This window comes from Lynx canadensis, chromosome C1, assembly GCF_007474595.2.
Source record: "Lynx canadensis isolate LIC74 chromosome C1, mLynCan4.pri.v2, whole genome shotgun sequence".
Taxonomy (NCBI): Eukaryota; Metazoa; Chordata; class Mammalia; order Carnivora; family Felidae; genus Lynx; species Lynx canadensis.
Genome location: NC_044310.1, coordinates 24,484,250 through 24,509,123, shown reverse-complemented (window position 1 = coordinate 24,509,123; position 24,874 = coordinate 24,484,250). Strand labels below are relative to the sequence as shown.

Sequence of the window (24,874 nt, the reverse complement as noted above, 5' to 3'; positions counted from 1 at the left end):
ACACAGTTCATGAGTTTGAGCCCTGCGTCAGGCTCTGTGTTGACAGTGTGGAGCCTACTTGAGAGTCTCTTTCTCGCCCTCTCTCTCTCTCTAAATAAATAAACTTAAAAAAAAACAAAACTTTAAAATAGTTCAAACAAAGAGATCTCACAAGCAGAGGGCTGAGCCATCAGTACAAGCAGTATTTGATTCCTTAATGAAGTCTTTGAAGAAAAAATAAAAGGACCTGGAAAAAAAAACTTCTTCTGGCTGATGCCTCAGTTCCAAAACTACTAATTAAAGATTTGTTTAAAAAAAAAAAAAAAAGGGGGGCGCCTGGGTGGCGCAGTCGGTTAAGCGTCCGACTTCAGCCAGGTCACGATCTCGCGGTCCGTGAGTTCGAGCCCCGCATCAGGCTCTGGGCTGATGGCTCAGAGCCTGGAGCCTGTTTCCGATTCTGTGTCTCCCTCTCTCTCTGCCCCTCCCCCGTTCATGCTCTGTCTCTCTCTGTCCCAAAAATAAATAAAAACGTTGAAAGAAAAAAAAAAAAATTAAAAAAAAAAAAAAAAAAAAAAAAAAAAAGGGAAGGGAGAAGTATCCTCCGAATCTTTGGTCAAGAATTCTCCTAAAACTCTTCCTAGTAATTTATGACAGATCTTAGAATAACAGAATTATTTTCCCCATGGAGCCTACCTAGGGTGTCCTCCACTCTCCCCAAACACAAACAGAAGTGCTTCTTCCTTGTTCCTAGTGCACGTTATACATAATTCTCTTAGAGCACTAATCAATATTGTGGTATAATCATCTTTACCTTCTCTGGACTATCAATCCCTAGAAAGCTAGGACCCTACTTTGGTCCTCTTTACATTTCAAATTCCTAACCTTCAAACCTAGCACCACTGAAAATATTTGAGGAAGATTTGCTAAATGAATAGAGAAAGAAGCTGAGGATGACCAAATATGGAGTGATATTTAGGAGAAGATAACTTTTATCAGTACCTCTCTAACCTCAGCCCCTTCAGTATAGCCCACAAGTTCCCCTCCCTTTAGGAGTTTTCCCACCAGCTACTAGCCCAGGATGAATGATAACAGGGCCTATATCTTTTGAGGGCTGAGAAAGAATCCGGCCACTTTGCTTTGTAATAGCTTTTAATGAACTAGGGAGAACTCAGCTTGAAGAATCTGGAAGGTAGTCAAAACCTTTTAGGAGCTTTTATTCAAATGCAGATACAGAATATTATTTGAAATGCCTGCCTTTTTACATTTAAATCCTGAAGGAAACAGGGAAAATAAATAATTCTATATAAAACACTAGTGATTACTAAGCAGCCCTTGGTCATCCACTTCTATTTTTCAGACAAAAAAATTCCCTATCAGAAAACTACAGGTCTGGTTACAGCCCTCAGCCATGGAAGACGCACTCTTCACATAGTGGTATGAGTCTCCTTGGACCCCTCTCTAATACAGGTTAGCCAAACCACTTGGGGAATTATTTGGTTAGGCAATCTTTTAAAGTAAAAATCTTTGGGTAAAGAAGTTATCTTTCTCATCAATTTTAGAAAATTCAAAATAATCTCCCAGTTTAATCTATATTACACTGGAAAAAAAAAAAGAAGTCCCATCACATCTTTTACATGCCATTCTCTGGTTACCATGTTACCTTGGTTAGTGTCCTTTGGGTGTTCTATATGAGCAATGACTTCCTTGAGATAACTTTGCTTCTGCTTTTCTAGATCTGATTGTGAAAACGTCGGAACATTAGTCCTTGAACAAAGCAAACCGGGAGGAAAAACAGCCCATTAGAACCATGAGTGTAGTGTTTATAGAGAGAAGTCACATATTGCTGATCAGTTAGAACAACTAACTTTCAGAGGCAAAATACTCTTTAAGATCCAGTGACAGAAGACAGTGTTAGTCACATAGTATAAAGCTGAAATCAAGTATGGAGTTGAGAAAAAAAGGAAGGTGAGAAACAGATACAACCTCCTGTTAACAAGGCATAGGAAAGTGAAGATTATCCAGTCCCCAGAGAAAGTAAGCACTTGTTGAGTAATTCAAGGTTAATCAAGAAATAACTTCACAGAGCCACAGAAAAACTCAAAGAGATAAAGACCAAAAAGAACCAGCTGGGTGTGGCAGTTAGAATACTGGTGACCTTGGCAAGAACAATTTTTGGCCCTTGCTCATCCTGTTTGCACTGTACTATGGAGTCAGTGGATTAGAATATGGAGATAATAAATTCATAACTGTTCTAAGTAGCCTGACTTGGCTCTTTGGTATAACTTCCACTGTAAGTAATTCACCAAGTTTCCCTCAATTGTGCAAAGAAAACAAAACAAACAAACAAACAAACTGGGATTAAGGATAGCAGTCAAAGGAAACTTTAGCCTTATTTCTAATACATTAAAAAGAATTTAAAGCAGAGGAGAGCCTGGGTGGCTCATTTGGTTAAGCTTCCGACTCTTGACTTCAGGTCAGGTCATGGTCTAGTGGTTTGTGGGTTTGAGCCCTGCATAGGGCTCTGTGCTGGTGGTGCAGAGTGCTTGGGATTCTCTCTCTCCCTCTGCCCTGTGTGCTTTCTCTCTCTTTCAAAATAAACTTAAAACAAATTTAAAGCAAAATAAATATAGTATCTGTGTAATAAAAAAATTTTTTTTAATCCCTTTGTAGGGAAGTCAATCTGACTCAACCTAAAAAATAGCTCTGCTATGGGGCGCCTGGGTGGCTCAGTCGGTTAAGCATCCGACTTCGGCTCAGGTCACGATCTCACAGTTCGTGGGTTTAAGCCCCGCGTCGGGCTCTGTGCTGACAGCTTGGAGCCTGGAGCCTGCTTCGATTCTGTGTCTCCCTCTCTCTCTCTGCCCTTCGCCTGTTCACACTCTGTCTCCCTCTCTCTCAAAAATAAATAAACAGTAAAAAAAAAAAAAGCTCTGCTAATTGAAAAGGCCCATGTAGAGACACTGCCATCTCCTGGCAACAAGAGAACAGATTGTAAAGTGACCCAAATCTGCAACCTCTACTAGAATTTTCCCTCAAGGACAGCTGCATTCAAGTTGGAAGAGATGACTAAATGATCTTCTACATAGTTGTATTTTAATGTTTGTGTTCAAATTATTCTAACTTCCTATCATATCTGTGACCAGGCTTCCCCATACACAGGAAAAGAAATCTTACATTTATACAGTGTTTTCACTAATAGGTCTTTCTGACTTTTCAAAATAACTGTGAGAAACAGCAGGGAAGGCATCATTAGCCTCATTTTGTTGACAAATAAACATAGATTATTTGACTTGCCCAAGGTTAGACAGCTACACGTTAGTGGTCCCAGAACTTAAAGTATGCTTACTCCTGGTGCACGGTTTTATTCCACATTAAGGGGAAATGGAGGAGCGGAAGACAGAAATTGAAGAGAACCAACAGAAACCAGAATATTATCATACTGTTACCTTCTTTTGGCTTGCAGAACAGGTATGACTTTGCCTAGTCTTCTCTCGTTGACTTTCAGCTTCCCAGAATCCTTGTCAAGAACATCCTGCTTTCATTCAAAGCAGAAGATAGTCATAAAAAAAACAAAAAAAAAACAAAAAAAAAAACTGAAAACACCATTTACAGACATATTCTTAAACTATAGGCTACAAAGGCATATTCCTGTACCCTACTGTGTAACAGGCACTATAGCAGATGCCTTAAATGAGATAATAACTAATTTTAAGGAAAAGAAAGAAACCCTAAGTTGTATGCCCATTTGACAGGGAATCAGGCTTAAAGAGGTTAGGTAAATTGTTGAAGATTTTTTAGCTCTTCAGTGGCTGATCAGGTGCCGTATCTCATTTAGCATAGCAACCAGAGATTGAGACTTAGGGTTAAAACCCCCCCAAAAAGGAAAAGTAATAGTAATATCATCATTATCTTAGTAATTAGCCAATAATAGCAATTTAATATTATATACCAGTTACCATATAGACATTATTTAATTAATCCTTACCATATATGTGTGAAGTATTATTTAGTCCAATTTATAGATAAGAAATATGAGAGAACAGAGAGGCTAAATAATTTTCCCAAGGTCACAGTTCTAGTCAGGGTTCAAATCCCAATTTGTTTGATGACTACAAAGCTTTGCTATACAGCTTGTGAATGAAAATAATTTTTCTCTTTACCTTGAAAAAATATACGTACTTTGTTTGATGAACTGGAAACAATTGGAAACGTCATTTCACAATTTGATTTATGTGATCCATTTTTCCAGGATGACCCCAAATGAGGAGTCTCTGAATTGTCCAAGATCTGAGAGAATACAGGTGTAGGTTTCTTACTGTCAGGCATATTTTTATCAGACACAGTTTGCTGAAAGTTACTGTCTGGAGAAGAGAGCGGGGGCATATCCCAAGCAGAATTATTGGGACTGATCCCTTCAGATTCAGTGCAGAGTTTGCCCTCATTTGGGCTAAGACCATCTTCTCTCATCTCTTCCCCAAGGGAGGAGGGCTTTTCAAGATCTTTGGATAAATCAGTCTTGTCCTTATCAAGCACAGCATCACAAACTGTTGGATTAAATGGTGCAACTGTTACTTTTACAAGATTCTTTTCTAGTGCAAAGTGTCTGTTTAACGGTTTAGTAGGAGTTGGGCCATGACCAACTGATGTACTTAGCTGAGGTAGTTTTAAGAGGCCAGGGGTCTCAGCTACTGGTCCCAAGGTGTATGATGAATTTTTCTCTTGGGAAGTATCAAATAGAATTTGATCCCCTTTCCCTCCCTTCTCAACGTGACTGCTGTCATCTTTAAGCAACCCTCCTCCCCAAGAAAAGTGCTCATTTGATAGGTCATCATCCTTCAAGAGCTCCTGAATATCTTCCTCTGTGAAACTGAAATGGCCATCATCTTCTTCTCCCTCAGACAGATCCAGCAAGGAGTCATCCAATCCATCCTCATCCGAGGAACCCCATGAAAATGGGGCATTGTCTTTAGGCAAGAGAGAAGTCCCAGAAGACTGTTCAGAGGGCACTAGTGAGCACGTCATATCTGGAAAAATAAGAAACAGTTTCACCGAGGTACAGGAAATCCCTATATCAACTTCTGTTTTATAGAGTGGTTTTTCTTTTACAAAGAAAAAGTATCCTAATATTTCAAATTCTTTGCACCATGACTTATAACATGAGAAAGAATTTTAAGATATTTAACCTTACCAGAATCATGGAAATACACATTCGAACAGTGACATGCTTTTTTTCCTAACAAAATAGTAAAAATTAAGATGTCACAATATCTAAGTTGGTAAGGATGTAGGAAATAAGCGCTCTCACAATCAGAATAAGACCATTAAGTCAGCACAATATTTTGTGGAGAGTAATTTGCAATACCATTTGACCCCACAATTTTACTTCTGGCAATTTTTCCTACAGTAGTACCTATACAAATGCACATCGATGCATTTATAAGGATGTTCAAAGCAGAATTATTCAAAATAGCCAAATATTGGAGAGAACCTTAATGTCCATGACCGGAACTATTTAGTGGAATCATGGTACACTCATTCTATGGGATACTTTACAACTATTTAAAAACACAATGAAATAGATCACTATATACTAGCATGGAATAATATCCACAACATAGAAGGAAAACAAGTATATATTGTGTAAAATGCTTGGATTTTCAGTTTACACTTTGAAAAAACAAACACGTATAACTTTTAAAGTTAAAAAAAAAACTTTAAGAATACAAGAATTGTCTTCCATACTGTGTGGAGCTGCTGGCGTGATCTCTTTGCCACGAGACCAAATGGAAAAAGGTTTCAGCTCCTGCTAGCTGTTCCTTTCAGGAGACTTGTCAAAATGATTGACTCCCACCTTCCTGCAGGCACAAAGAAAATTAGAGGATCTTCTCATCACTTTCAACTCTGCTAATTACAAAGTCAACTGTATTATGCTTTAAGGTGCTCCACCTATTAATTTTGATCTTGATTTTTTTTAAATACCAGAAAGTTGGATTTTGAGTCAAGAACATCAAAGAAAAATCTTTAGAGGGAAAATTATGCAACTAAGGAACTAGTTTTGTTCCTCCCAACAATTTGTTCTTTCTTGAGAATTATCATTTGCTCCCGTAAGACGAATACTGGCTTGGGAGTCTTGAGACCTTGCTTATAGTCCTGGTTCTGTCACTAACCAGCTGTAATAATTTGGGCAAGTCACTAAATCCCTGGATTTGTCTCATTTATAAAATGGGAAAGGGGTGGGAAGGCAGACTAGGCAATGTCTAAGATTCCACCAAGATCTAGAAGTTCATCATGATCACACATACCAACGTCTCATTTTCAGTTTATATATAAATGCAAAGAACAGATCCAGAAAAATATAAAACTGATGACTGTTATAACCCATGATGGGACCAAGAGATCTCAAGGGAAGACTTCAGTGTCATTCTGAATAATGTCAACTATTCTACTTGAATATTTGTATATTACTTATGTAATCAAAACCTAGCTTTTACACAGTGATGGACCTAATCGAAATTATTTTCTAGATGGTAAAGGTCATAAAGCTTGTATTTCACACATCACGTCAACATCTGAGAAGCTATTAAGAAATGCTTATACACTAAACTCAAATAATTTCAAAAACTCCCTGTTAGCCTTTTAACGGTGATTTTCCCCCACCCCACTTTTCCTTCACACGCTGAATTTTAGCTTTAGTTCATGCACTCTTTCAGAAAACATTTTCTGAGCTACTATCATCACACAATACTGAGCAAGACATGTTTCTATATGACTTCTTAAAAACAAAGATACAGTTTCCTACCTTGGTAGGAAGACACCATTGAAAGTTATGCACTAATATCAGAAAATATAAAATGGTATGAGTAATAAAGTACTAGAGAATGAGAAGAAAAAGAGAGGTATTACAGAACACTAGCATTAGAAAGGATTTACATAATGTATAACATATTGACTATAGTTAACCATACTGTATTTTTATATTTGAAAGTTGCTTGAGACAGTAGATCTTAAAAGTTCTCATCACAAGGAAAAATTTATAACTATGTGAGTTGGTATGTGTTAACTACTCTTACTGTGGTAATCATTTAGTATTATGTACATACACCATTATGTTGTATGCCTTAAACTAATACAGTGCTATATGTCAATTGTATCTCAACAAAACTAGGGGTAAAATAAATTTAAAAAAATTTAAAGAAGGAACTTAAACTTACCCATCTTATAAATGAGATGGGACAAAAAGAAATATTAAGTACCTATTATAAACCAGTCACTACGAGACACATTTTACGACTTCTAATTTAACTCAACATAACTCTGCAATATAGACCTTACCAAATAAACTAAGCTTTCTGTTGCATTTAAACTTAGGGCTGCTGAGACTTTTTATCTTATTTTACCAATATTCCAGCATTGTTGTGAGAGAGTTCCAGGCACTGCAGGCACTGAAACAGGTGCCTCTATGAAGAAAAAGTAATTTCTCTGCACAGTGACTGGGTTATTTTATATTATTTCTTTAGGCAGCAGTAAGAAAAAGTTTATATGTAAAGTTTGTAGGTGTAAAGCACAAGTATCATAGGCACCGGGTTAAGCAGCTTTATTTCTGAGAAGCCCTTTCTAAGCCACTATCTCCATTCTCATTCAAACTTCTTCCAAAAGGTCTAGTTCAAGCAGTTGGCTTGCCCAAATGAAGAGTTCAATAAATGTTCACTCTTAGGAAACTCAGGTTAAGAAGCATTAAGAGGGGTGCCTGGATGGCTTAGCCTGTAAAGCATGTGGCTCCTGATCTCAGGGTCATGAGTTCGAGCCCTATGCTGGGTGCAGAGATTAAAAAATAAAATCTTAAAAAAAAAAAAAAAAAAAAAAAAGGCAGGAAGTAACTTAACCAAGCACACAGAGCTAATAATGCTAGAACAAGGATCTAAACCCAGGTCTAATTCCAAAGGTAATGCTTTTTCCTGCTACCCTTGTCAGAGATTTGCCCAGGGTCAGTCAGCAAATGGCAGAGCTTTCCAATTTCACACTCTCTAACATACTATGAAAGGTAAAGATACTGAAGAGGGCTTTTAATCCCTCAGCAAAAATAACTTAAGCCACTTTATTAAACACAGGCTTCCCCGGACTTCCCAGGTAGAATAGAAGAACATGAGAAATACTCCTGAATGCAGCCAAACCTCACTGGAAGAAAATCATGGTTATTGGCAAGCTTTACTGTGCACACATAGGATCAATATCCTTCACAAGAACTGAAAACATCAATCCCTATACTACATGACATCCAGAAGCACAGAGCTGGCTCTTCTGAGTTTCTTTCAGAGAATGTTCCAATAGGTTTGGGAGCAAAATTATGCAAAACAATACAATATACAGATAATTTTTAACTTGCACAAATCATTCTCTTCACAATTTTATTTCCTCATTAAAAATGCTTTTTATTATACATAACTTAAAACATATACAAAAATCACAACAGTATAACAAACTCTCATAGATCCACCACTCAGCCCCAACAACTATCAGCCCATAGTAAATCTTGTCCCATCCACTTCCCCCCTTTACTGGATTATTTTGAAGCAAATCCCAGGCATCACATCATTTCATCTGTAAATAACAGGAATTCCTTATCATAAAATACATGGTTCAGGTTTCCAATTATTTTATAAATGTCTTATTTTTTAAGATTGAAAAAAATCGGTTTCCATATAAGTCCACACACTGCAATTGGCTGACATGTTTTATATTTTAATCTATAGGTTCCCCATCTTTTTTTCCTTGCAATTTGTTAAAGAAACAATACCAGATAGTGTATGGACACACACATATATCATTAAATTATAAAAATATGCATGGGACTAGGAAGCACAAAATTCAGGATAGTGGTTACTTCTGGTGGTAGAGAGGGAAGAGGAAGGTCAAGGGGGCATGAGCACCTTCAATTCTATCTGTAATGTTTTACTTCTTAAAAAATAAATAGATAAATAAATAAATAAATAAATAACAAAAAGACCTCCAAGAAATATGGCGAAGGGTGCCTGGCTGGCTCAGTCAGTAGACCTTGAGACTCTTGATCTTGGGGTCATGAATTCGAGCCCCATGTTGGGTGTGTAGAAACTACTTAAAAAAAAATATGGCAACATAATGAAAGTAAAATAAAGGAAGCTATGTTCCCATTCCAAGGGGGAGGCAAGAAAGTTAATCATTCCTCTAAGTTCCATCCTAGGCCCTGAAACACCTGATAACATCTAAGACAACTGGATCCCAAACATGTTCCAGGGCATTAGCTCCAAACCTTGGCCAACACTGGCATCAATGTTGCCCCCTCCCTTTGGTAATTTATGGAATAACACCTATTGTTCTTCTGACACTCACTTTTGATCAGAGGCTATGTTGGGTTCTTGAAAGAATATGCACCCTGGACCCCCTTCCAATATAAATTCATAACCCCAAGTGACAGCGAGACTCACTTTTCCTCTTCCAAGTCTCCCAGACACTCCATCTGCTCTACTCTCTCACTTACACTATTCAATGAACTCTGTTCTCACTTCCTCCTGGCTCACATTTGATTTCTATCCTGAACTAAGCCAAGGACTCTCTTGAGCCTCAGACCCCTCTGAGTCCTCAGATTCAGCTTGCCTACATCAATAAGAAAGATAAAGCTGAATGGTGTGCATAATGGTATTATTTTGTTACTTCCTACAAATTTCATATGCTTAAAATATTGAATAAAAATATTTCTAAATTAAGAAGCCAGTGGAGAAAGACAATGATTACATTTTGAAGTTTCAAATGTCCTCTTCTGTACAATAGAGACCATCACAGTAGCTACCTCATAGTGTTGTTGCCAGAATTAAATGAGACCGTGAACATAGAGCACTTAGCACAATAGAAGCACAATGGAAAAGCTAAATAAGTACTGGCTATAGTTTCTATTTCATCCCACATCATCACCTCCCTGACCCTTAGAGAATCTTAAGGAAGCATAGAAATGGTAGGAAAGAGTGCTAATCTAATAGAGAACTCCCCCTAGGTCCTTGCTTGTTAAGAAATTATCCAGTATACTCTAATCTCTTCTAGTTTAACCCAGCATTCAACCATATTGCCACTGAATTAAAGACCAGGCTGTGTGCACGTCTGAAATATCAGGCAAATCCTGCAAATTAATGGTTACTGAAGTGTCTTGTATAGAGGAACTGCACTAAAATTCAGAGACCTCCGCAAGTCACTGAAAGTCTCTGAACCTCAATACAGATGAGAACACTCATCTGAAAAATGGGGGATAATTATACACTGTTAACTTCAAACACCGATTATGAAGATCAAATGAGGGGATGTTTATGAAAGCACTCTAAACCTAAAAGCCCTATACTAATGAAAGTTGGTATTTAATGAATTTGCAAGAGGTGGGGGGAAAAAAAACTCAGATAAAATTAAGTTCTAAAATGAAGTTCCACAAGACGGCCTTAGTACTTCTCTGTCTGCCATTCTACCATTAGCTGACTTTCTTGGCACTTGCTTTGTAACTGCCACCTAAAATGAGATCTCTTTATTTTTAAGGGAAGAGTATTTTTCCCATCTCCAAGTCTGTCTCTTATTCCTCTGCTCCCCATCCCTTCTGTGACCCTATTCTGTCCTTCCATGTCTCTCTCACCTGTCCACCCCCTTCTTCACACTTCAGTTTACCACCCCCTCGCTCTGTTCTCTAACCACCTAGCTGCAACCTCAGAAACTGGTTCCCTTTCTATTTTTATCGTACCTAAGAAAACCTATTGCCTTAAAGCACAGAGCCTTATTTTATTCAGGCCACTAAAACTGCAACACCAGACACAACCCCATATCCCTCTTTCAAGGTTCTAAAACCAAGACCATTACCAAGCTATGGCCAAGAGCAAAGAATATTTCCAAGGGACAGGCCTTTGATTTCCAACCTTTCCCATATCCAATACATGTGAGGCACGTGGCACAAAAGACACTCACTAGGCTTTATCTCTCTATAAAATGGGCATAACATTTAAACAAAATCAAAGTGAACTGAAATTATCTGTAAGAATTCTGCAACTTCCTTTGAAGTAACTGGAAACACCGTAGGACAGAAAAACAACCTAGGGCTGGAAATCTCTGCTTTAGGTTAACATTTCACTAGATATGGATTCCAGGACTCTCATCCCACAGGGGCATAAAAACTAAATATTAAAAAAATGCAGCAACAGGTTTCTTCTTTAGAAGAAAATGTTTTTAAACTAATTTAGGCAGGATTGCCAAAGATCGCAGCCTCTAACAAATCCAGAAGAAACTGGAGATCAGGGTGGGGCAGCAGGTGAGCAATTCAATCACTTCTTTCCCTTCTCCGGGGCCCCCGCTGCGGTGCCAACTACCCTCCCTCCGCCCAAGAAAGAACACGTAGCACCACCAGTCCCGAGAACCCCTCCGGGCCCAAGTCCACCCTTCGTAGGACACTACTTGGGCTCCCCCTGCTCTTCCTTACGAATGCAACGGCCCCAGCACAGCATCGCCCTTGGGGCTGGGCCTTCTCTCTTCCCTTCTTCCCTTCTTCCCTCCCCCGAAAACACCAAGAAACTCCCGCCTCCCGGTGGAAGGCGGGAGAAGCGCGGGCTTGCTCCGCGCCCCTCCCCCCGGAGGGGCCAAACCGACCTCCTCCGCAGGCCTCGGTGGTGCACCCCTCACCCTGATAGTGACCACCCACACCCACACTTCCGCGGGACCCACGCCCCGCCAGCCCTAGGGGTGGGTCATCCTCTCCTCCGCCCTTAAGGGGCTGCTGTAAGACCACGATCTTCTCCCTAGCAACAGCCCCCCAAGTGGGGCATGGAGCAGCAGCACCCCCAACCCACCTAACACACCCATCCTCCCACCCCCACTGGGCAGGGAGACGGACGGCGCTCTCCGTCTCGCAGGTGACCCAACAGCCTCCCTCTTCCTCAGCAGGGTGAGGGGCATCTGTCGCCAGCCGACGTGGAGGTGGGGCGCAGGGACACTCCCCCTCCCGCCGCCATCACCTCAGGAACGACAACGAGCCCTTTCCCAGCAGGGCGAAGGCCTCCCAACCCTTCAACAGGGTGGACAGACATGTACGGCCCCCTGGAGAAGCAACAGGCGCCCCCATCCCCCCTCCCAGCCGGGAACGCTGACCCCTTCATCCCTCCTGCTCTTCACCTCCGGAAGCGGGGCCGAAGCCTGTGCGAACGACTGCGCCTCACTCCGCCCCCTGCGCCATTTTATCGCCCCCTCCCCGACCTCCCCCACCCCTAGCCAACCGGGCCAGCGCAAGGGGGAGGGCAAACAGGCAGTGATTGGCAGGAAGCCGCCCCGCCCCTCAGGGGGTTGTGCCCCGCGCAGGCGCGGCGACCCCGCCCCCGTACCGCCTATCCTGCCTACTGGCTCCTCCCCTTCTCGTCTCATCGACCCGCTCGACTCTCAGCTGCTCCTGACTCTTCCCTGGCTGCTCTCAGGCGAAGGGTCCAGGCCGAGCAAGCCGAGCGACGAGCTCAGCTGATGCAACCTAACTGGGCCCGCGTGCCACTTCCCGGCACGCGGCGGCGGCGGCGACCGAGGAAGCGGCGCGGTGCCGGCCTGAGCGCGGGAAGCAGGGGCGACGGTGCCATGGGGGACGCTCCGAGCCCTGAAGAGAAGCTGCACCTTATCACCCGGAACCTGCAGGTAGGGCCTCGGGGTTGGAAATGCGCTGTCAAGGACTGGGGGCTCGAGGTCCAGTGACCCTGAGTGCCACTACAGGGTCCTAACTGTGTGGGGTCGGGGGTTCCGCACCGAGGCAATTCAGAGAGACTGCTGGTTGGTCGGTCAGTCGTTCAGTCAAGCAGCAGTCATCTGGGTCCCACAGAAATGACAGTGGGCTCACCTGTGTGCAGTCACCTTGTATTGAGCCAAGCTTTGAATCTAGGACTGCCACCCCACCCACCCTGTTATGTGCCAGGCGATACGTCAGGGCCCTGCCCTCCCAGGGCTTGTCTGGAGGGAATCAGACGTTAAGAATAACCCATAATTCAGGCACTTAGTTACAGTTGAAACAAGGACTGTCAAGTCCTATCCGTGGAGCTTTGGGAGGAATTTAGGGGAGAGGACTGGGGCAGTGTCAGGGAAGGCTGAGGAAGTGATCTCTGAACTGCGCCTTGGCGATGCAAATCACTTCACTCCACATCTGTTCCTGCTGTTTCCAGGAACTGCGGGAGTAGAAGTTAACCAGAAGAAGAATGGGTCGGGGAGCATTTTAGGTAAGAACCCAGGTCAAGACCCAGAGGGGAGAAAGAACACTGGTTCAGAGAGAAGGCTAAATTCGCAGGAGTAGGATAAGCAAAGTGCAGATGAAACCCTTAATAAATATTTATATTGCTGATTTCTTTACCTCCTTCAGGCCTCTGACTATTGTCACATTATCAGGAAGGCCTCTCCTGACCACTTCATTTAAATAACAAACCCCCTGCCACCAGAACTGTCTCATCCCTTGTTCTAACTTTTTTCTTTGTTGTTTCTCCATATAACTTATCACCATCTGACGTACTATATATTTTACTTGTTTGTTGAGAAGGGGTAAGGAGGAACCAGGTTATGAAGGCCTTGCAAGTTATGCTTAAAATTGGAGTTTATTCTAAAAGCAGTGATACATTGGTTCAGCCACAGTTTGGGTTTTTTTTACCTTTTTTGAGATACAATTCACAGACCCTAAAATTCATTCTTTTAAAGTATACTATTCAGTGGGTTTTAGTATAGTCACAAGGTTGTACAATTATCACCACTATCTGATTCCAGAACTTTTTCATCACCAAAATAAAACCTGTACCCACTGGCAATCACTGCCCATTTCCCACTCCCCGCAGCCATAGGGAAACACTAATCTACTTTACGTCTCTAATTTGCCTATTCTGGACATTCCATATGAATGGGACCATGTAATATGTGGCTTTTTATGTCTCATTTCTTTGACTTAGCATGTTTTCAGAGTTCATCCATGTTGTCACACCTATCAGAATTTTCTTATTACGGCTGAGAAATATTTCATTATGTGGATATATCACATTTGGTTTCTCCATTCGTCAGTTGGTGGACATTTGGGTTCTTTCTACTCGTAACTTGATCTCAATCGGTAATTTTTGCATGCTTCCTCTTAGCCAGATCCTTTGTCCTAGTCTCTTTCCACAAAATAATACTGGTTGGGGACAAGGCATAAATAGAGCTAATGGCAATGACTCACTCAGGTTTTCAAGAGTAAGTAATATGACCTTGTGGCAAGAACTCTCCAAGTGTCCAAATAGTCAGGGGCTTGGAGAATGCAGGATCCACCATCCAGCCACCTTGAAACAGGATTTTAATAAGTCCTGCTAACAGGTGATTCAAACCAGCAAAACAGTTTTTGTCTTTCATGGCTTCCAACAGCCTCCCCAAACCATCCGTTGAAGAGACACTAAGATCTCTTTTATTAGCAGCATATTGACCTATAAGGATTTTTCCAATACTGTCTTAGGGCAAAAGGAAATCATTACAGTATCTAAATAGGTGAACAAGTTAATCAAGTTTTGAGTTTTAAAGATCTCTCTGGCTGCTTTCTGGAACATGGGCTGGAGAGAGCAAGCTGTTAGAAAGCTGTTTACAGTAGTCCTGGTATGAGCTGATGGCCTAGACCAGGGAAGTGCGATGGAGGCAGAGAGGAGGAGGATTTAGGAGCTTTGGGGTAACTTAGGCAACTTGGTGAATGATAGTTACCATTTACTGCGCTGGGGTGAAACTATAAATGAAAAAGATGGGTGGGGAGTGAGGTGGGAAGGTGAGAGCATGAGGTTAATTTTGAACATGCTGAGTTTGAATTAACTGGGTTGATAACAAGTACACTGTTCTATATATGGGTATGAGCAGGAAATTTGGTCGTTAGTAGCTCATGAGTAGTAACTGAAGCAACTCGAAAGGGATCAGTTAGGGAGAATGTAGAGTAAGAAGAGAAGAGATAGGGCTGCAAGGATTGCTAATTTTTTAAAATTTTTTTCCAATGTTTATTTTTGAGAGAGGGAGAGAGAGCGCGCACACACTCACGCGAGCGGGGGAGGGGCAGAAAGCGAGGGAGACACAGAATCCGAAGTAGGTTCCAGGCTCAGAGCTATCAGCACAGAGCCCAAAGTGGAGCTCGAACTCATGAACCATGAGAACCTGAGCCGAAATGAGACACTTAACTGACTGAGCCACTCAGGTGCCCCAGGATTGCTAATATTTAATGATTAGGAAGAAGAACCGCTGCCAAGAAATCTGAGCCATCAGCCAAAGAAGTAGGAGGACAACTAAGAGAATAAAATAGAGGAGGACCAAAAGAGAAGAGTGTTCCGGGAGGGAGTGAGGACTAAAAAGTTTTCATTGAATTTAGCAACATGGGATAAAGACCAGAAGAAGAGACAGCTATTTCAAGAAGTTGACGATGAAAGGAAGGAACATGAGTTAGAGTAGATGGAAGGGATCATGCAGGTAGGGACGTGTCCAGTTTTCTAATGTGGTGGCATTTCACTGGCAACAGCACCAACTTAGGTTGACTGTCACTTGACACTGAGAGCATGGCTGGACCTCCCTGCTGGCTCTGAGCTTAGACCCCCCAATGACACATGCTTCTGTTTTCCTTGCCACAGGGTAAAGGATGAGCAAGGTGGGGCACCAGCATTAAACCAGCTCTTCTGCTTCCACAACAGGAGGTTCTGGGGGAAGACAAGCTGAAGGAGATACTCAAGGAGCGGGAGCTTAAAGTTTATTGGGGAACAGCAACCACAGGCAAGCCACACGTGGCTTACTTCGTGCCTATGTCTAAGATTGCAGACTTCCTGAAAGCAGGATGTGAGGTAAGAAGTAAGGTTATAAATCAAGGAGTTCCCTGGGGAATGGCCAAGAAAGAGATTTAACAAGGGCAGGGGAAAGAGGGGTGTTTGGAGGGACTTGGACAGAATAACATTTTGGCGGTTCCTCGTCTGTTATGTCCAGGTAACGATTCTGTTTGCGGACCTTCACGCTTACCTGGATAACATGAAAGCCCCATGGGAACTTCTAGAACTCCGAACCAGCTACTATGAGAATGTGATCAAGGCAATGCTGGAGAGCATTGGTGTGCCCTTGGAGAAGCTCAGGTTCGTCAAAGGCACTGATTACCAGCTCAGCAAGTAAGTTCTGGATCATCCACCCTCCTTGTGGCTCTCATGCTTCTAGCTAATTACAGGTCCTGTGGAGTCCAGGCACTCTATAAATTTGGATTAGCAGTGCTTTGGCGCTACCAATTAAAAGCCATTAAAAAATTTATACTCTTTGTCCTCTTAACTCATCCATCAAAAATGTACTGACTTGTGAAGGCCTGTGTACTATCCATTTTGCTGGAGATACAAATGTAACCAAAGCAAAGTCCTTGGCCTTGCTGGGCTCCCAGCATATGGAGGAGAGATGAATCGATAAACAATTCAGCCTCCCTTTTTCCTTCCAGCCTCCAGCCTTAGCAAATAATGATAAAATGAATGTGAAAGAAAAATATTTCACTTGTTTCTCACCTCCCCAACAATTTTTACTGCTTCATACTTTTATCAATTTTATTCATACTTGTAATATTAGCAGAGATACAATTTTTCTGTCCTAATTTTTTTTTTTTTTAATTTTTTTTTCAACGTTTATTTATTTTTGGGACAGAGAGAGACAGAGCACGAATGGGGGAGGGGCAGAGAGAGAGGGAGACACAGAACCAGAAACAGGCTCCAGGCTCTGAGCCATCAGCCCAGAGCCCGACGCAGGGCTCGAACTCACGGACCGCGAGATCGTGACCTGGCTGAAGTCGGACGCTTAACCGACTGCGCCACCCAGGCGCCCCTGTCCTAATATTTTTAACTTAATTTATTTCCTAAGTCGTTTCTCCATGCCGCCTCATAATCTCCATATTTTTTTTTAATTTTTAAAACCTCAATTAAACTATGTATCACTCTACTGGTCACTTTTGCATGTGAACCCTTAGAACAACTTTTTTTTTTTTTTTTTAATTTTTTAATGTTTATTTTTGAGAGAGAGAGACACAGAGTATGAGCAGGGGAGGGGCAGAGAGAGAGGGAGACATAGAATCCAAAGCAGGGTCCAGGCTCGAAGCTGTCAGCACAGAGCCTGATGTGGGGCTCGAATTCATGAACCGTGAGATCATGACCTGAGCCGAAGTCGGGCACTTAACCAACTGAGCCACCCAGGCACCCCAGAACAACTTTTTAAGGTAAGCATTGGTATGTCCTATTTCACAGATAAGGAAACACATGCAGATTTAACTTTCTCAAGTGTATACTTTCAGTAAGTAGAAGAGCCAGGAGGTGAGCGCAGATCTCTTGCTTACAAGTTCATTTCTCTTTTTACTTCATTGATCATAATTTTCTTTTTTTTTTTTTTAACGTTTATTTATTTTTGAGACAGAGAGAGACAGAGCATGAACAGGGGAGGGGCAGAGAGAGAGGGAGACACAGAATCCGAAACAGGCTCCAGGCTCCGAGCTGTCAGCACAGAGCCCGACGCGGGGCTCAAACTCACGGACCGTGAGATCATGACCTGAGCCGAAGTCGGACGCTTAACCGACCAAGCCACCCAGGCGCCCCGATCATAATTTTCTTTATCCTTCCTCACTTTGAACATTTAAAGTTTCAAATAAGGCACATAACACTCTAACGTACACAGATGTTTGAATCCACAGTTTCAGTAGAGCGCCTGAGATTCCGTTTATATCTACATTTATTCTACAGATATTTATGAAGCACTTACTAGATGGGAAACCCTGTTCTGGGTCCTGGGTGTACAGAAGTAAACTAAAACAAAAACCCCTATCTTAACGGGCCTTATGTTTAAGCAAGGGGATACAGCCAAAAACAACAAATGAGCGAGTAACGTATATATAGTGTGTCAGATGGTGATAGGTGCTGCAAAGCAGGTGAGTGGGGGAGAGAAAGTTCTTGGTGAGTGGGGGGTTTCTGTTTGAATAGAGTGGTTAGAGAAGACTTCTATGATAAGAAGATATTAGACCAAGACCTGAAGAAGGTGAAGAAAGGAGTCATGCAAACACTTATTGAGTTCTTACTATATGCCAGACTCTGTTCTAGGTACCGGGATCATAACAGTGAAGGATTCAGGCAAGGTTTTTATTCTAGAATTGAACAGAATTTGGGGTAGGAGGAGATGGGATAAATAAATAAAGCTACCTTGCTTCAAAGTCACTTGATCTTTTTGTATATACAAAAGTGACTTCAAAGAAAGATGGCTTTGTAAGTGTGCACTTTGATGCACTCCCTCTGTTCCAGACAACAGCAATGATAAAAACATTAAAAAAAACAAAACAAAACAAAGGACATAGCCAGGTTCAAAAACAAGCCAAACATCTCTGTGGTAAGAGAAACAGAATTGAAATGCAAATTGGTGAGTTGGGCTGAAGTTACAGGTTTGCTGGGCTCCAGGCAAGAAGCTGGCAGTGGGGACAAACCAGGCTTACTGCTTAAAGCCAAAGCATAAAGTAACGCTTTTCCCCTTTTCCTATTCCCATCCCTACCTATCAAGGAGAGTAGAGCCAGGGAATGGGGGCACTATTAGTCACCTGCCTGGGTCTTTAGGGACTTTTATCAAACTTCAGGCCTATGGAGATTAGAATATAAGCATACCAAGAATTAAACCAAGCTGCCCACCATTTTTGAGTGTTCTATCTGTGATATTTACAAAAAGACATAGATCTAACATGCTAAGGAATAACATCCATTTTTAAAAAGGAAATTATAAAACAGAGGCAGAAATGAAAATGAATGTATAGAAATAAAAAGAATCATTTAGAAATCTTAGAAATGTAAAAATTAGTCATTAATGCCAAACCAAACCAAAACAAAAAACCCCACAGGGGCACCTGACTGGCTCAGGCAGAAGAGCAGGTGACTCTTTATTTTGGGGTCATGAGTTGAAGCCCCATGTTGGATGTTGAGATTGTAAATAAATAAACTTTAAAAAAGCAAAAAAGCCCCACAAACCAGCCTTCAATAGAAGGCATCAACTCTAGACTGAATAAAGTTGAAGAGAAAACTAGAGATTCGCCTAGAATACAGCCTAGAGAGATGGACAGAAAAACTGTAAGAGTGTTTGAGATGTGGATAAGGACTTTTGTTTCCAGCAGTCTGTCACACTAGGTACTCTGACCAGCCTTACTGCTGAAATCAACTAAAAAATGCTGGATAAAATATTTTTTACATTTCCTGAATGCTTCAGATCAGTAGATTGAAAAATTAGTCAAGAATACTCAGTGGCCAGAAACCAAACAAAAGTGAGAATACAAAGATCCTGTATTTCAGGGGTACCTGGCTGGCTCAGCCCATGGAGCATGCAACCCTTGGTCTCAGGGTTGTGAATTCCATCTCCATTTTGGGTGTAGAATTACTTAAAAATAAAATCTTTAAAAAAAAAAAAAGACACTATTTCAATTAATCTAAGATGCCCTTAAAAAACTGCTGGGGCACCTCAGTGGCTCAGTCGGTTAAGCGTCCGACTCTTGGTTTCAGCTTAGGTCATGATCTCACAGTTTGTGAGTTCAAGCCCCACACCTGGCTCCACGAAGGCAGTGCTGAGCCTGCTTGGGATTCTCTCTCTTCTCTGTCTTTCTCCACCCTTCCCTGCTTGCTCTGTCTCTCAAAATAAATAAGTAGACTTCAAAAAAAATTTTTTTAGTACTGCTAATTAATCTATATCATGCTAGTGTTTATTTGTTTATTTGTTTATTTTAAGAGAGAGAGAAAGACTGCGTGCTCACAGGTAAGTGGGAGAGAGGGACAGAAGGGGAGAGAGAAGGAGAATCCTAAGCAGGCTCCAATGCAGAGCCCGATGTGGGGCTCGATCCCACAACCCTGGGATCATGACCTGAGCCAAACTCAAGGGTCAGATACCAAACCAACTAAGCCACCCAGGTGTCCCTCTAGATGAGTCTTAAAACCTAGCATGTTAGGGGTGCCTGGGTGCCTCAGTTGTTTGAGCATCTGACCCTTGATTTCAGCTCAGGTCAGGATCTCACGGTTTATGAGTTAGAGCCCTGCATTGGGCTCCGTGCTGAAAGTGCAGAGCCTGCTTGGGATTCTGTCTGTCCCTGTTGCTCTGCCCCTCCCCTGCTCACATGCTCTGAATGAATGAATGAGTGAGTGAGTGAGTGAGTGAGTGAGTGAATGAATGAAAAATAAAATAAGATTCTGAAGGAAACCAATTTACAGCCTAAAAAATCTGTGCCTACCTGAACTACCATTGAAGTGTAGGAGTAAAATACTTGAAAATATTTATCTGAAAAAAGTTATTTTCATGTCTTTTTTGGCCATTTTTGTTTCCTTGTCTGTGAAGTATCTTTGCAAGTAGCCCATTTTCCTTTCTTTTTTTTAGGAGTTCCTTATGAATTCCTGGCAAATCCTTTGCATTCCTAGCAAATCCTTTGTCATTTATATAACATGAGGATAGAGTAATAACCACTGGAACAGAATAGAGAATTCTGAAATAGATCCTCATATACATGGAAACTTAATTTATGACAGAGCTGGCATTGCAGATCAGCAGAGAAAGAATATACTTTTTAAGAAAAAATGGTGCAAAACAATTAGTTACCCATATGGGGAAAAAATTGATCCCTCCGTTCCAAGAGGATTAGAGATTTAACTGTAAAGGCCAAACTATAAAACATAAAAAGACTGTACATATGTAAGACTATCTTATAATCTCAGGGCAAGGAAGATTCAACAAAAACACCAAAAGCACAAATCACAGGAAAAGATAAATGAATTCCAATTAAAATTAAGACCTTCAGGGGCTCCTGGGTGGCTCAGTGGGTTGGGTGTCTGAATCTTGATTTCAGCTCAGGTCATGATCTCACAGTTCATGAGATTGAATCCCACATCGGGCTCTGTGATTACAGCGTGGAGCCTGCTTGGGATTCTCTCCCTCTCTGCCTCTCTCTCTCTCTCTCTCTCTCTCTCTCTCAAATAAATAAACTTAAAAAAAAATAGAGTGATATTTTGAATAAGAGGATGGACCAGGATTGGGTGTCTGAATCTTGATTTCAGCTCAGGTCATGATCTCACAGTTCATGAGATTGAATCCCACATCGGGCTCTGTGATTACAGCATGGAGCCTGCTTGGGATTCTCTCCCTCTCTGCCTCTCTCTCTCTCTCTCTCTCTCTCTCTCTCTCTCTCTCTCTCAAATAAATAAACTTAAAAAAAAATAGAGTGATATTTTGAATAAGAGGATGGACCACTACATTTTAGGAGCTACCAGGCCGCCATGCTCTCTTGGAATGGGAGAGTGAATTAATGTGCTTTAGGATCATAGTGAGGCCTTGGCCCAGTTTCACAGCTGTCCCCTCTTCCTTTCCTCTTCAGAGAGTACACACTCGATGTGTACAGACTCTCCTCCGTGGTCACACAACATGATGCCAAGAAAGCCGGGGCTGAGGTGGTAAAGCAGGTGGAACACCCTTTGCTGAGTGGTCTGCTGTATCCTGGACTGCAGGTACTCAAGAGGGATGGAGTCGCCCAGTGACCTTTTCTGCTCTGTTTCCAAGTATTGGTCATAAACCTCTCTCTCAGCCTCCATTAAGTCCATGTACTTGCCGTTCCTTGGCTGTGCTGTGGGCCTTCCTTCCTGTCTCCCTCCCCTCCCCTTTCTTGCAAGCCTTTGACTTCTCAGCTGTAGATCCTCCCCATCTGTCCTTCAAAATGCTACTTATCTCACACATTTTTTTTTTTTTTTTTTTTAGTTTACAAATCAGTTTATTTACAGATTTTTTAATTTTCTGTTTCTTTTAAGTAAATTAGTTCTACACGCAATGTGGGGCTTAAACTCACAACCCTGAGATCCAGAGCCACACGCTCCACCAACTGAGCCAGCCAGGTGCCCCCAGATATTATATTTTCTTAAAGTACATTTCAGCCAACAAATCTATTTACACAGGTATCCATGGGAATTCATACCAGTTATTTACAGATCGTACTTACAAACCACACCCTAAGTCTTCTGTACAGAGTTACACTGGATGTGACTATTGACTGAAAATGGCCTGATGACCAGGCTGTTTACACAATGTAGTAAATGGGTTTGTTTTTTCATGTCTGCACAGTACAGGACACACACAGAGACCAGACCTCCCAGAGAATGCTTTGCAATGTCACACATCTTCTCTGTGTTAATCATAATCACTTTAGTGAAGAAAATTTCAGAGTGAGGTGCAAAAATAAATTTCAGGCATGGTCCTATTTTCCGTTAAACAAAGCACATCATATTTCATGTGTGTGTACATTATATTTGTATGAACAAGGAGAAAGATAACAAAATTCAAAAAAAATTTTTTTAAATAATTAAAATTGGGGCACCTGGGCGGCTCAGTCGGTTGAGCGCCTGACTCTTGGTTTCTGCTCAGGTTATGATCCCAGGATTGTGGGATCGAGCCCTGTGTTAGGCTCTTGCGCTGAGCGTGGAGCCGCCTTAAGACACTCTCTGTCTCCCTCTGCCCCTCTCCCCTGCTCATGCGCTCTCTTTCTAAAAAATAAAATAATAATTAAAATTTTTAGGTTTCAGTCACATTGGCTATCTTTCACATATATTTCAGTGCTCACAAGCCACATGTAGCTAGTGGCTAACCTACTGGACAACACAGATAGAGAATATATTCATCATTCCAAAATATTCTACTAGACAGTGCTGTTGTAGATTATTCCTGCTTGCTCACCTTTCTCTTCCTCTCCTTCTTCCTCATCCCTCCATTCAATCAGACATGAAATTTTATCAATTCTGCTTCTTAAAATCTTCTTTAAAATCTTAAAATCTTTGTTCTTGTTCTACATTCCCACTGACTTGGTTCAGCATTGTTTCTTACCTGGACTCTCATAGCAGCCTTCTAGCTATTTTCTTTGTTCTAATCCAAAGGCCTCCACTCAGTGCTCTGTCTGCCCTCTTACTGGTATGGTCTTTCTACGGTGTGGGCCGGGATGATGCTAGCACCCTAGCATGACATTTAGGGTCCCTACTTCTCTGATGCCATCATTAACCACTTCCTGCATCCGTTGAAGTTTGTGCTTTTGCAGACCGAATCACTCATAATTTCCCTAGACATTTCACACCTCTGTGCCCTCTGACATCTGTTTCCGCTGCATGGTGAAAAACATCTATGTATTCTTCAAAACCAAGCTCAGCCCACAGTCTGATTCCAGGAAGCCTTCACTGCCACCTGTCTGACCAGCTAGAGATCAGCCTTTCTTTCTTTCTTTCTTTGTGTTAGCACTGTTCCGTGAATGAACATCCAGGGTAGCCCTTCGCATACTGTACTCAAGTTATCTGTTTAACATGTCTCTCTTTTCAACTGTTTAATTGGCTTATTAAAGGCAGAGTCTGGGTCAACTCTGCGTCCACAGGGCTGGTTCTAGGCCTGGCATGTAGTGACAATACCTGTTTGCTTACCAGTTTAATAGTGAGTGCCCTTTTCTCCTGACCTCTCACAGCACTTTATTCTTATGCCATTATCTGACATTTGTCACAGGCTGCCTTGGTCACTGTATCTTTGACACAACCATATTGTGTCTTCTCCTTCTTCCCACTGGATTGTGAGCTTCTTAAAGGCAGAAGCTCTTCTTTTTTTCCCCCATGACATCCACATGGAGTACTATTCACCACAGGCATTCAGCAAACATTTCTCCCGCTCTTGAGGCCAACAGGGAGGCTGAATGCTGCTTATTTGCTTCCTAGCTTTACTTTCTGAAAAAAACCTAATGAATTTCAAGCTTCTGATTTCTCAGATCCATATAGAAGAAATACAGTAGGAGTTTGTGCTCATGTGTTTTTTTTTTCCCCACAGGCCTTAGATGAAGAGTATTTGAAAGTAGATGCCCAGTTTGGAGGTGTTGATCAGAGAAAGATTTTCACCTTTGCAGAAAAGGTTGGTGTCCTCTTTTCTTTTTTTTCTTTTGTGCCTCAGAGGTGTGCAGTTACAGTTTACTGAATATCCCAGTCCCACCACTCATAACTACAGAGAAAGAACGTTGTCCATTATCACACAGTTAACGACTGAGCAGAAATTAGCACTCAGACCTGGCTGGCTCAGTAAGTGGAGCATGGGACTCTTGGTCTTGGGGTTGTGAGTTTGATCCCCACGTTGGATGCAGAGATTACTTAAAAAGAAAAATCTTTTTTTAAAAACAAAAACCTGTGTAGGGGCACCTGGGTGGCTCAGTCAGTTAAGCATCCAGCTTTGGCTCAGGTCATGATCTCACGGTTCATGAGTTCAAGCCCCGCATCAGGGTCTCTGCTAGCAGCACAGAGCCCCCTTCAGGTCCTCTGTCCCTCTCTCTCTCTCTGCCCCTCCCCCTACTCACACTCGCTCTGTCTCTCAAAAATAAATAATAAAACATTAAAAAAAGGGGGAAAAAAAGCCCATGCTCTGGCTGCCACCAGGAAACTGCCCCCAGACCTGTTGGATTTGCTTCTTCCCTAGTAGCGCAGTTTCTAGGGAAAGGTACCACCAGGCAGAACTACTGATCTTTCTCAGAGCATTCAGTCTGTATTGCTGTGAATCTTACATAAACCACTCATCTGAGTTGAGGTTTAGCAGGGTTTAAAGGAAGAAATCAGAGCAAACCCTTTAGTTCTTTTTGGGGAAAGAACGTGAGTAAGTTGAAAAGAACTATTGAGAAATGGTTGGTATTTTTGAAAGCTGCTCAAAACCTCATCTTGGCAAGGGCATGGAGAAAACACTGTTAGTGGAAATGTAAATTCCTGAAGGGTAGTTTGCCCTAATAATTATACAAATTAATGTTAAGGAAATAATTTTATTTTATTTCTTTATTTTTTTTAAGTTTATTTATTTTGAGAAAGAGAGAGAGTGTGTGAGC

At 41.8% G+C, this 24,874-nt stretch overlaps 2 protein-coding genes across 10 annotated transcripts in view; one reads left to right on the top strand and one right to left on the bottom strand.

Annotated features, from left to right (window-relative positions):
• LOC115521775 (S100P binding protein) overlaps positions 1-22,987 on the bottom strand; it is a 48,460-nt gene extending 25,473 nt beyond the window's left edge. Inside the window, exons 1-5 of one of the 8 annotated variants that reach the window (XM_032594250.1) lie at positions 12,148-12,216; positions 5,722-5,834; positions 4,159-5,003; positions 3,426-3,514; positions 1,640-1,743 (exon numbers count right to left, since the gene is read on the bottom strand). In XM_032594250.1, the coding sequence (XP_032450141.1) occupies positions 1,640-1,743; positions 3,426-3,514; positions 4,159-5,001 (1,036 nt within the window). In that variant the 5' untranslated portion in view covers positions 5,002-5,003; positions 5,722-5,834; positions 12,148-12,216. Of the gene's footprint in view, positions 1-1,639; positions 1,744-3,425; positions 3,515-4,158; positions 5,004-5,721; positions 5,835-12,123; positions 12,221-22,719 lie in introns of those variants that run through there. The other 7 variants (XM_030327214.1, XM_032594248.1, XM_030327215.1 and 4 more) reach the window with 7 other exon arrangements.
• YARS1 (tyrosyl-tRNA synthetase 1) overlaps positions 12,478-24,874 on the top strand; it is a 29,406-nt gene continuing 17,009 nt past the window's right edge. The window contains exons 1-5 of one of the 2 annotated variants that reach the window (XM_030327209.1): positions 12,478-12,651; positions 15,675-15,821; positions 15,961-16,136; positions 21,374-21,503; positions 23,842-23,922. In XM_030327209.1, the coding sequence (XP_030183069.1) occupies positions 12,487-12,651; positions 15,675-15,821; positions 15,961-16,136; positions 21,374-21,503; positions 23,842-23,922 (699 nt within the window). In that variant the 5' untranslated portion in view covers positions 12,478-12,486. Of the gene's footprint in view, positions 12,652-15,614; positions 15,822-15,960; positions 16,137-21,373; positions 21,504-23,841; positions 23,923-24,874 lie in introns of both variants that reach the window. The other variant, XM_030327210.1, reaches the window with a different exon arrangement.